Consider the following 12,802-nt stretch of genomic DNA (forward strand, 5'->3'; position numbering starts at 1 on the left):
GAAGGCAGGGAGGCCTGCAAGGGGAAGGGGGGCTTCTCGCATTGATCTCTCTCTGCCCTCCTCGGCTTCACCCTGCCCCCCAGAGCCCAGTTGTGACCCAGTTCTTCCCGTCCCTGATGCTCTGGGCCTTTACGGTGATGATGCCTCTGATTGTCTACCTCTCCGCCTTCCTTGAAGCCCACTGGACCAGGTGAGCGGCGGCCTCCCCTCCTAGCCCTGCTCTTGGCACCTGCTTCTTCCCCTGCCCCTGCCCCCGCCCCCACTAGCCTGGTGCTCCAGCGGCCTGTCTGGCCTATGGAATGGAATTGATAGGAGGTGCATTCGATCCCCCAAAGCTAACACATCTTTTTTCCTTTGGAAAGAGGGTACCTGTTTGTCCCTAGGCCTCTGGCCTCAGGGATACTGAGATGGGCCCACCATCTCAGGGATGTGGTGTGAAAACCAAGCCCTCCTTGGCTGCTCTTGGCCTCCAGCCACACACTGAGGGTCTGGAGCTGTAGGCAGAGATGGGTACTGCCAGGAATCAGGCAGAGGGCACAGGATGCGAAAGAGACAGCAGGGCTTGTTTGGAAAATGTCAGAAGGGCTGCTACGGGCAGAGCAGAGGAGCCCATGCCCTCAGTCTGACTGGAGACTCACGTAGCCTGCACAGTGCCCATATTTTTAACAATTAGGAGCTATTTCTTATTTGTTAGCCCTAAGAGTTCCAAGGTAGGAGGTAATTTGCCTATTCCCTGATGCTCTGCTAAACTACATCTCATAGGCTTGTTCTTTAGGATGTCATAAAGATTGAGTCATTTCCGATAACCAAGGGTGTCATAGGTATTAAATATCCTTGACAAAATCAAGTCATTGCTTTCAAATAATTACTACTTCTCTCTTAAAATGTTCATTAGAAAGTATAGAAATACACAGTAGGAATTTCAATCCACATAAAAGGACATTTGGTTTCAACAGCTTTTGAAAGTATTTACCATATCCTGGGGCAGGTGGACCTGCTTTGGCCTGCAGGCTTCATGGGTCTCAAAAGTTATTTCCTTAAAAAAAAACAACAACAACAACAACAACAAAAACCGGAGGTTCCATTGTGGCTCAGTGGTAACGAATCTGACCTGTATCCATGAGGACACGGGTTTGATTCCTGGCTTTGCTCAGTGGGTTAAGGATCCAGCATTGCCGTGAGCTGTGATGTAGGTCACAGACATGGCTCAGATCCTGCATTGCTGTGGCTGTGGCGTAGGCCAGCAGCTACAGCTCCGATTCGACCCCTAGCCTGGGAACCTCCATATGCCGTGAGTGCGGCCCTAAAAAGCAAAAAAATAAAAAATAAAAAAGTTATGTCTTGCACCAAAAGTTTCTACTATCAGGCAGTAAGCCAGGGGGTTTGTCTTAACAGAAATCCTCATTGGTCTTTCCTCTGGCCAAGAACAGGGCTTATGTTGTTTATTGAAACTCTGTAAGGATTCTGAGTATCTTTGGTAATATCCTTTAAACAGAGATGTCAAGTATTGGCACATGTGTCCCCTCCCTCCCTTTCCAGTGCCCAAGGCAGACATCACTAGTTGATCACGCGATTCTTTCCTGGGCTTTCAGCCACAGTGCAGCTCACGGTGCTGTATGAAGATGGCATTGGTGGCACTCTCAAGCCATTTTCTAGACCAGGTAGCAGTCTCTGTCTTTGTTCTGTAGTTAGGCATTTGATTCTTACCATGTCTCTCTCTCTGTTTCTTTCTAGATCAAGTCAGAATCTGATCATAGTGCACAAATGCTACATCTTTCTGGTGTTCATGGTGGTCATTCTGCCCTCTATGGGACTGACCAGGTACCTCACCTCCAGTTATCCCTCCCCCTTCAGCCAGAGTTTGAACCTCCTCCTTCAGCTACTTCAGGCCCACCTGTGGTTGCTGCAAATCCATTCCTGAAATAATAGTCCAGTGCCTATCATGAACCTAGCATAAGCCAGGTGTCATGTGAACTCTAAACAGTCAGCCATGAACTCTGCCCTCTAAGGGCTTAACATCCAGCTAGGGAGACAAGCCATACCTACCAGCTAACTGACAGCCCCGGGTGGAGAAAAAGTGCAGTAGAAATTCAGAAGAGGGTGAGAACTCTGTGGGAGAAATGGCTGGGGAAGGTTTTCTGGAGGGGATGGCCTTGAGCTGAAAGGCCAAAGGGTTGGAGGCAGGGGTGGCTCAGCGTTAAGAAGGAAGAGGGGCAGTGTGGATTGGCCAGCTGGAACATTAAGATACAAGAGTCTTTGGGGATTGGGCAAGGGAGGTTGGAAGGAGGGAAGCCAGCTCAAGAGGAATGGAACCCCAGGCCTTAGCTCGTAGATTCATGAACTAAAGGGTCTGCTTTATTCTTGCTTCTAGTTTGGATGTCTTTTTCCGCTGGCTCTTTGACATCTACTATCTGGAACAGGCATCCATCAGGTTCCAGTGAGTACTAGAGTGCATGTTTCAGGTGCACTCCCAGGGTGCACTGGGGCTTCTGTGGGCTCACATCGGGTGGATATGTGCATCCTTTCTTTGCTCATACAGATAGAGATGAATGCATGCAAACACTCTCATTAGGCAGCCTCTTAACACTTCCTGTGCCATAGGCCCCTTCGGCAATCTCATAAATCCCTGGGATTCCTTCCTTAAATGAAGTTTTTGAAATAATTGTAGATTCAAAGGAAATCCCCCCACCATGTTCTATGTACCTGTCATCCAGTTTCCCCCAATGGTACCCTCTTGCAAAACTCTAGTACAGTATTACAACCAGGAAATTGATATTGCTACGACCCACAGAGCTTATTCAGATTTTGCCAGTTTTACATATACTCGGAGTAGAGGTCTTTAAATGGACAAAATGGGTGATAATGAAAACCAGTTTTGCTGAAATATAGTTAGCAAAATTTTTTTTTTGTCTTTTTAGCTATTTCTTGGGCCGCTCCCGCGGCATATGGAGGTTCCCAGGCTAGGGGTTGAATCGGAGCTGTAGCCACCGGCCTACGCCAGAGCCACAGCAACGCGCGATCCAAGCCGCGTCTGCAACCTACACCACAGCTCACGGCAACGCCGGGTCCTTAACCCACTGAGCAAGGGCACGGACCAAACCTGCAACCTCATGGTTCCTAGTTGGATTCATTAACCACTGAGCCACGATGGGAACTCCATGCAAAATATTTTAAAACTCAAATTTGTAGCACAATCTCTGTTACCACATATAATAAGAGGATGATGCATTCTAAATGCAGGCAAGCAAAAGTTGTATATATTGTTTCAGAGACATCGGTATGCAAGCTGATGTTACTTAGCTAGAAGAAGAATATTAAATTTGGGCAGGGAGTGAATTTTTTGATAAGGCAACATGCAGGTCCTGTTGGATAGCCAGCCAATTTCGTTTTTTTGTTATTGTTTTTAGGGGTATGAAAGTTGAAAATCCCACTTTTCAAAGATGTAATATTACAAATGACATGCAGGCTTTCATAGCTTGCTTTCTAGGGCAAGGACCAGAATTCTCCAAGCTTTCTACAATTAAACTACAATTATGATAAGTTGATTTTTTTTCCCAAGATGAGTGAGTTCATCTTTGGGGAGGTCACTATCTTAGTATAGTTTGTATATGAGAAAGAAAAGAGTTGCGTGGGAGTTCCTGTCATGGCTCAGTGGTTAATGAATCTGACTGGCATCCATGAGGACGCAGGATCGATCCCTGGCCTTGCCCAGTGGGTTAAGGATCCGGCATTGCCCTGAGCTGTGATGTAGGTCACAGACATGGCTCGGATCCTGCATTGCTGTGGCTGTGGTGTAGGCCGGCAGCAGTAGCTCCAATTCAACCCCTAGCCTGAGAACCTCCATATGCGGCAGGTGCGACCCTGAAAAGCAAAAAAAAAAAAAAAAAAAATTGTGAGTTCCTGACTCAGCTTTGATACCCTCAAGAAAGAAGAGCTTTTGAAGGAATTCTGAAATATGCCCAGGGGCTCATAGGTTTCTCTTTTCAAGGAAGTTGACAGAATTGTGTAGATGGGGAGAGCAACAGAGACCTGGGTCACCAACGTGAAAACAGCCAGTGTGGCCATCTGTTCAGGTGGCTGAATGACTCTAAGTTGAAGCTGGCCAGCTAACTGCGTCAAACACATGTGTGCGGACAGGGAAATTTCAATCATGTGAATTTAGCTCATCTAATTTAGTGGCCTGTCTAATTTACTAGTACCATTTCGAAGCGATGGTGAGCACAAATGGTATTGTAAGAGCTTAACCATAAGTGCAACATAATGTGAAAATACCTCGTTTCAACTGGTGACAGACTCATGGCCACAGCTGACATTGCTGTGATTGGTCACCCACATTCTTAATGGAAGGAAGTACTAAATTGCAACGAGAGTTTAGTGGAAATAAAGATGTAATTTTTTGCCAGGGGGGTTCCCATTGTGGCTCAGTGGGTTACGAACCCGACTAGTATTCATGAGAATGTGGGTTCGATCCCTGGCCTCGATCAGTGGATTAAGGATCCGGCATTGCTGTGGCTGTGGTGTAGGCCAGCAACTGCAGCTCCAATTCATCCCCTAGCCTGGGAACTTCTATATGCTGCGGGTGCAGCCCTAAAAAGGAAAAAAAAAAAAAAAAAGATGTAATTTCTTCTCCTATTCAAGGTCACAGACCCCCAAAATTCTATTATGGACTCTCCAGGGCCTATGGACCCAGGTCGAACACCCCTGCTTTATTTATTTAGTTAGGCTTTTTAGGGCCTCACCCATGGCATATAGAGGTTCCCAGGCTAGGGGTCCAATCAGAGCTGTAGCCACTGGCCTACACCAGAGCCACTGCAACATGGGATCCGAGCCACATCTGTGACCTACACCACAGCTCACAGCAACGCCAGATCCTTAACCCAATGAGTGAGGCCAGGGATTGAACCCGCATCCTCATGGATGCTACTCGGGTTTGTTAGCCACTGAGCCATGACGGGAGCTCTGTTAACACCTCTGCTTTAGATCAAGCCAGTGCAAATATCTCCAACGCAGCCTTGCCATAGACACCCCCCATCCCTGCTGAAAAGGTCCTTGTTAACTTAAACTGGGCTGGGAGCACATACATACAGTGGGCCCTCAATTTCCATGGGTTCTACATCTTCAGATTTGACATGTTGCTCATCAGAAATATTCTGGAAAAGGATGCCAGAAAGTTCTCAAAAGCAAAACTTGAAATTGCTACGTGTAGGCAACTATTTGCACAGCACTTATATCACATAGACAGCTCTTTACGTTGTGCTGGTTATTATAGATAATCTAGAAATGATTTAGAGTAGACGGGAGGATGGCGTGTTTATCTGCAAATATTACACCATTTCAGTTAAGGGACTTGAGCACCCCTGGATTCTGGTATCCGCAGGGGGTCCTGGAACCCAGTCCCCTGAGGACAGGTAGGGACGACTGCATTTGAAAATCATTCTCCCCATCGCTCCCTCCACCCTCTCCCCACTCCCTCAACACTTTTTGTCTCTCTCCTCCTCCTCCCTCCCAATTTCTCGGCCCTTTCCCTCTTCCCCACCTCCAGGTGTGTGTTCCTGCCGGACAATGGCGCCTTCTTCGTCAACTACGTGATCACGTCAGCTTTGATTGGCACCGGCATGGAGCTGTTGCGCCTGGGGTCGCTCTGCCTGTACACCACCCGGCTCTTCTTCTCCAGGTCGGAGCCAGAGAGAGTCCACATCCGAATGGTGAGGGTCGGGCCCTTCCCCGAGCACGGTTTCCCAGGGTCGGGTGTCACCGAGGGGGACTGTTCCGCGCACGGAGCGACCAGGGGCCGGAGGGGGGAGGCCGGATGAGGTGGGGCAGGGCGCTTCTTGGACACGGGGATTGGAAGGGAGGCTGCCATCCCGGACCAGCAGCCACAGAAGCCGCCGAGCCGCGCGGACCAGGCCCCCTCAGGAGGACCCCTGCCTTCCGCCCCAGAACCAGGCCATGGACTTCCAGTACGGGCGCGAGTACGCGTGGATGATGAACGTCTTCAGCGTGGTGATGGCGTACAGCATCACCTGCCCCATCATTGTCCCTTTCGGTGAGTCCCCCCGGAGACACACCCAAGGCTGTACCCCCTCAGACTGGGAAGGGACGCTCCGAGCCCCAGATCCCGCGGAGACCTGGGACAGCCTGTTGGAAGGGCGAGGAGGGCCCGGGTAAGGGCCAAGCCAGGCAGGGGGCGGAGGCTGGATGGCTGTTCACGTGGGATGTGTGTTGCACAAACGCCTATTTTCCAACCGGCAGAACAGGTTCTAGGGGCTCAGGGGAAGCTGCTGGTCCCAGAGGTCAGCACCATGGGGCTCCCACAGCCTGTCCTTGGCCCTCGCTGCTCTGGCAAGACCTGAATCTGGCATCTCAGGTCTGGGGAGGGGCGCGCCTTGGGACGGCACAGGTCCTGGCTGGGGACGCAGCCCCTGAGGGTGCCTCCCTCTGGCGTCCCCAGGGCTGCTGTACCTGTGCATGAAGCACATCACAGACCGCTACAACATGTACTACTCCTACGCGCCCACCAAACTCAACGAGCAGATCCACAGGGCCGCCATCCACCAAGCCATGTTTGCTCCGCTCCTGGGTCTGTTCTGGATGCTCTTCTTCTCCATCCTGCGATTAGGTAGGTGCCATGCCTGTCCGGCCCTTCCGCTCTGCCTGTTCCCCACTGCTCCATCACCCCCTCAACGACACCCCTGTTAGAGCCAAAGAAGCCTGGGAGGAGCAAGGCGTCACCTGTACGACATGGCCAAGTGCAGTGCCATCTGGGGTGCTCACGTTAGGGTCCCGGCAAGACCTTGGATGCTAAGGGAGGACCAGTGTGGTTCAATTGTATACATTTTGGTTTACAACCCTCAGCGCAACCCGTCTCCCCGCCCCATCCTATTCATTCAAACGCAAGGCTGGCAGCTCCTCTGGAGCTGCTGAGCTGGGCCCCAGGCATCTGTCAGCCCGGGCGGCCCCTCAGCTGGCACCCCTGCCCACAGCTCCAGTCCTCAAGTACCAAGCCCTCGCCTTTCCTCCTCCTTGCAGGGTCCCTACACGCCATCACCTTCTTTTCTCTCTCCACCCTCGTCATGTCCACAATAATTGCCTGCCTTGGCACTTGCCTGCGGAAGCTTCAGAGAACATCTGACTATGAGGTGAGTTGCCAGCCTGCCTTTCCTCCACTGGTTCCCCCCCCCCCCGCCCAGGCTCCCAGGGGCCACAGCTCCAGGATACCCTCCCGGCCAGGGCACCCACAGCACCACAAGAGTGACAAGTTCTTGCCTTTTGCTGTGATGATGGAAGATGTACAGTCAGGGCCAGCCATGTGTGCTCTTTGACCCCAGATTCACACCTTGTGGGGTCGGGGGAATCGGGAAGACAGCGGTCCTCTCCTCTTCTCCCCTCTGACACCTCCTCCAAACCTCAGGCTCCTGGCCCATCCTTCCCACGCTGTGAGCCTGTCCAGCCACTGAGCTGTGAGGACCACTCCAATAGATGGGGGCTTGAGAGAATGGAGGGAAGAAGGGAGGGGTAAAAGATGATAACCTGGGGAAAGAAGGCAGTCATCTTCCTTTTAAGAATCTCGGATAGGAGTTCCCGTCGTGGCGCAGTGGTTAACGAATCCGACTAGGAACCATGAGGTTGCGGGTTCGGTCCCTGCCCTTGCTCAGTGGGTTAACGATCCGGCGTTGCCGTGAGCTGTGGTGTAGGTTGCAGACGTGGCTCGGATCCCGCATTGCTGTGGCTCTGGCGTAGGCCGGTGGCTACAGCTCCGATTCGACCCCTAGCCTGGGAACCTCCATATGCCGCGGGAGCGGCCCAAGAAATGGCAACAACAACAACAACAAGAAAAAGACAAAAAGACAAAAATAAAAAAAATTAAAAAAAAAAAGAATCTCAGATATTGGAGTTTCACATTGTGGCTCAGCAGAAATGAATCCAACTAGTATCCATGAGGATGTGGGTTTGATCCCTGGCCTCGCTCAGTGGGTTAAGGATCTGGCATTGCGGTGAGCTGTGGTGTAGGTCGCAGATGAGGCTTGGATTCCTCATTGCTGTGGCTGTGGTGTAGGCCAGCAGCTGCTGCTCTGATTCGACCCCTTACTCTGGGAACTTTCATATGCTGAGGGTGCGGCTCTAAAAAGTAAACAAACAATAGAATCTCGGGGTGTTGAACTTGAGGCTGTCTGGAGGGGAGGCCTCGCTCTTTGGGCCTTACAGCTCTTTCAGCTCTCTGCCAGTAGGGCCCAGCCAGTTACTAGAGAAGGGAGCCAACCCATGCCAAAAAAACCATGAGCACTAGATCAGCACTCCCAGTGTAGGGACTGTATAGGCGCCCTGGAATGATTTCCAGTAGACTAAAACAGTATTTTTTTTATTTTTCATGGCTATAGACTTTTCTAGTTGACCTTCTGCTTATGGCAACTGACACAGCAGAGTTTATAATAGTAAACTGTTTCCTTTCTAAATGTATATAAGAAGGAAAGTTGATTTAAAGTACGAGCATCTTGGGAGTTCCCTTCATGGCGCAGTGGTTAACAAATCCGACTAGGAACCATGAGGTTGCGAGTTCAATCCCTGGCCTTGCTCCATGGGTTAAGGATCCGGCGTTGCCGTGAGCTGTGGTGTGGGTCGCAGAAGCGGCTTGGGTCCCGCATGAGCTGTGGTGTGGGTCGCAGAAGCGGCTTGGGTCCTGCGTTGCTGTGCCTCTGGTGTAGGCCAGTGGCTACAACTCCAGTTGGACTCCTAGCCTGGGAACCTCCATATGCCGCGGGAATAGCCCTAGAAAAGGCAAAAAGACAAAAAAAATAATAATAAGTTAAAAATAAATAAATAAAGTACTAGCATCTTGCTGGTCAGAGGAGGGAGCCTCTGGGAAGAGGATCTTCTTGCTTTTAGGGGCCCTGTATCTGTGTCCCTGGGCACAGATGACCGCTGCCCTCTCTACCTGGCCCCCTCCTTCCCGGGCCCGAGCCCATGCTAGTGAAGGACCAGAGTGAACAGCACCTCTGGCTCTGTCTTCCCAATGCCGTGATGTCCTGGAATCTGGTTGCCTGCGGGTGTCTACTCTATAGAGGCAGAAGGTGATGGTTTATTTACAATGTTGTACCAATTTCTGCTGTACAGCAGAGTGACTCAGTCATACATAGATGTTCCTTCTTCAATATTATTTTCCATCATGGTCTGTCCCAGGAGATGGTATATAGTTCCCTGTGCTGTACAGTAGGACCTTATTATTTATCCATTCTAAATGTAAGAGTTTGCAGCTGCCAACTCCAAACTCCCCGTCCATCCCACTCCCTTCCCCCTCCCTGCCCCCACCCCCTTGGCAGCCACAAGTTAAAATCCGTTCCCTATGTCTTCGAGTCTGTTTCTGCTGTGTAGATAGGTTCATTTGTGTCATATTTTAGATTCCACATATAAGTGCTATCATATGGTATTTGCCTTTCTCTTTCCGACTTAGTTCACTTAGTGTGAGAATCTCTCGTTGCATCCATGTTGCTGTAAATGGCATTATTTCATTCTTTTTGTGGCTGAGTAGTGTTCCATTGTGTATATGTACCTCATCTTCTTAATCCATTCATCTGTCGATGGACATTCAGGTTGTTTCCATGTTTTGGCTGTTGTGAATAGTGCTGCAATGAACTTTGGGGTGCACGTATATTTTTGAATTATAGCTTTGTCCAGATATAAGCCCAGTAGTGAGGTTGCTGGATTGTATGGTAGTTCTATTTTTTGGCTTTCTGAGGAACCTCTATACTCTTTTCCACAGTGATTTTACCAATGGGAATAGGAGGGAATGTAAATAGGGGTGTAGGGGGTCCCCTTTTCTCCACACCCTCTCCAACATTCATTATTTGTAGACTTCTTATTGATGGCCATTCTTACTGTGTGAGGTGGTACCTCATTGTAGTTTTGATTTGCATTTCTCTAATAATCAGCGATGTTGAGCATCTTTTCATGTGCCTGCTGGCCATCCATATGTCTTCTTTGGAAAAATGTCTATTTAGGTCTTCTGCCCATTTTTCTTTTTCTTTCTTTTTTTTTTTTTTTTTTGTCTTTTTAGGGCCGTACCCGAGGCATATGGAGGTGCCCAGGCTAGGGGTCGAATTGGAGCAGTAGCCGTTGGCCTACACCACAGCCATAGCAATACCAGATCCAAGCCACATCTGCAACCTACACCACAGTTCATGACAACGCCAGATCCTTAACCCACTGAGCGAGGCCAGGGATCGAACCTGCGTCCTCATGGTTACTAGTCAGATTTGTTTCCCCTGAGCCACAACAGGAATTCCTTCTGCCCATTTTTCAAATGGGTTTTGTTGTTGTTGTTGTTGAGATGTATGAGTTTGTATATTTTGGCAAGTAAACCCTTGTTGGTTGCATTGCTTATAACTATTTTCTGGCATTCTGTGGGTTGTCCTTTGGGGTTTTTTTTTTTATGGTTTCCTTTGCTGTGTAAAGAAGATATTGTTGATGTCAAGGCTTCTGCTAGAGTCCAAGCGGGGTCATCTTCGAACCCCATCCTCCGCTCTGCTTACTTTCCCCCTAATGGTCCTTGCGAAGGGAACAGTCCTGAAGTCTCCGCAGCATCCCGGTCCTCTCTCTGTGCCCCGGGGTGTCAGCCCTGCCAGCTGCGCTGCAGGTCTGGTAAAAACAGAAAATGAGTTGACTTTAAGGGGAGCAAGAGGCCCAGGCTCGAGGCCCAGGCTTCTCTGGATGTGGGGAGGGCAGGGGCAAAGAGTAACCCCCACATCCTCTGACCCTCCACGTCTCTTTCCACGCACGCTGCAGCCCGAGGAGGAAATGGAAACTGTGTTTGACCTGGAGCCCAGCAGCACCTCCTCTACGCCAACTTCCCTTGTGAGTCAGAGCCTTTGCCCTGGGACAGGTCAGGAGGGGGGATTGCTTGCAGGGGTGGGCTACTCCAGCAGCATTGTGGGGGCTCCAGCAGTTAGCACCCACCATGGGTATTGGGGGCGGGGGTGGGGGTTCCCAGACAACCCCCTTTGACGCAGCAGGACTTGGCCCAGGTCAAATTTCTGCCGTGGCCCTGGCTGAAGAGCAGTCATAAAGATAGAAGATCCAGGAATTACTACTACTACAAGGCATTCTCTAAAAAGAACGCAGAGAGGAAGAGAAAGGTCAGGGCGAACCGAGCCACAGCCAGCTGAATCGTGTAGACGCAGGGACATGCTGGGGCTCGGCCTCAGGACCGAAGGCTGCCTCCCAGGGCACAGGTGCCAGGCAGAGTGGCGCAGACAGAGCTGCAGCAGGCTATTGGAGGTCTGCACGGAATGGTAAGGCAGGGGCCGCGCCGGATGAGTGAGCCCATCAGCTTGTGAAGAGACAAGGCCGGACTCAGAGTGCCAGGGTCCAGCAGGCCGGGCGTTGGCTGCCACACCGTGGCTCAGCCTGGAGGGGCAGGAGTGCTCGCCCGCAGCCCGGCCACAAGGGTGGACGCAGGGCCACCAAAGTGTGAGCTGGGTACCAGGTCAGCCGATGCCCTGATGCCAGGGTGCCTTGAAGGAGTGCTGAAGAAGGGCGCCAGCCAGCCTGGGCACTCAGGGAAGGCTTCCCAGAGGAGGGGACATCTAATCGGAGTCCAGGAAGGGGAGAGTAAGCGTCAGCAGGTGGAATAGGGTATGGGGAAGAGCATTCGAGGAAGAGAATCAGCCTATGCAAAGGCCCAGAAGAGAGAATCTGGAGCCCTGGGGAACCGAAGGCAGTTTCCAGCCTGGTGCCGAGGCAGAATGGGCAGCAGTGCCCATGGGAGAAGAGGCCCTCTGGTTGCAGCAGAGTGGGGTGAAAGCAGACACGGCAGTGGGTGGACACTCCTACATCAAGTGCACAGACCCGCAGGTCTGCCTTGCTCTGAAACAAACCCCTAGATAGGGCCCGATGACCTCTGGGAGGTGGCAGGGGAGAGAAGGAGCTTCGGTTCCAGAGAGACATCTCAAAGCAGGAAAATCTGTCTTCACATGGCATCTCCCTTGGGGCCCTTCCAAGATGACCCCTCTCAAACATTGTCAGCAGTCGGTTATTGAAATCTTACAAACCAGATGCTTCGCCATTCTCACTCTTGATCTTTATGCTAAACCTGCACAGTAGGGGTTTTTATCCTCATTTTACAGATGGGGAAACTGAGGCTCAAAAAGGTGAGTTTCTTGAGACCCAGGGTACTACTGAGCAAGGAAGTGGCAGACCAAGGTTGGAACCTGGTCTGACAGACTCTAGAGTTCAAGCTTAAAAAAAAAAAAATTACTGGAACTGCTTTTTTTTTTTTTTTTTAACTCTTTCACTATTATAACAGTGGTGTCCAAAAACAGATAAGTAAAAATAAGGAAATAAAAAGTTCATATTCTGACCACCCAGAGATGACCATTGATACCTGAATGTATATTCTTTCAGATTTGCTAAAATGACATAATAACGCACACTATTCTATAACCTGCATTTTTAGTCAACAGTCTCCGTCTTTCTACATATATATCTTTTTACCTCTTCAAATATTCAGTCCAAATTAGCTTGCCTTACATGTTCCAGAAATTTCTTCCATAGCTTGTCCAAACCAAGATCCAATCCAGTCCCTGTGATAGATTAATCCAGCAGCTGTGCATGCCCCTTTCATTTGAGCACTGTCTCTGTTTTATGACTTGGAGAGACCAAGCCAGTCGTTCTGCTGACTTTTCCACTGTCTGGATTTTCTGGCCTTTTCTTCATGATCTCTCACAGCAGGTCACTCTATCTATTATAGTTCCTGAAAACCAGAAGTTAGATAGAAAGGTTCAACACTAGAGGCAAGAACACAGTGGGA

General features: G+C 50.2%; 1 protein-coding gene across 2 annotated transcripts in view; it reads left to right on the forward strand.

Moving 5' to 3' along the window:
* Positions 1-12,802, forward strand: part of TMEM63C (transmembrane protein 63C) — a 70,132-nt gene that overhangs the window by 54,280 nt on the left and 3,050 nt on the right. For both annotated transcript variants that reach the window (XM_047796544.1, XM_047796546.1), the window contains exons 17-24: positions 84-190; positions 1,735-1,821; positions 2,372-2,437; positions 5,543-5,705; positions 5,941-6,046; positions 6,452-6,619; positions 7,030-7,139; positions 10,780-10,848. In XM_047796544.1, the coding sequence (XP_047652500.1) occupies positions 84-190; positions 1,735-1,821; positions 2,372-2,437; positions 5,543-5,705; positions 5,941-6,046; positions 6,452-6,619; positions 7,030-7,139; positions 10,780-10,848 (876 nt within the window). The remainder of the gene's footprint in view (positions 1-83; positions 191-1,734; positions 1,822-2,371; positions 2,438-5,542; positions 5,706-5,940; positions 6,047-6,451; positions 6,620-7,029; positions 7,140-10,779; positions 10,849-12,802) is intronic.

Source organism: Phacochoerus africanus, chromosome 9 (genome assembly GCF_016906955.1).
Source record: "Phacochoerus africanus isolate WHEZ1 chromosome 9, ROS_Pafr_v1, whole genome shotgun sequence".
NCBI classification, from domain to species: Eukaryota; Metazoa; Chordata; class Mammalia; order Artiodactyla; family Suidae; genus Phacochoerus; species Phacochoerus africanus.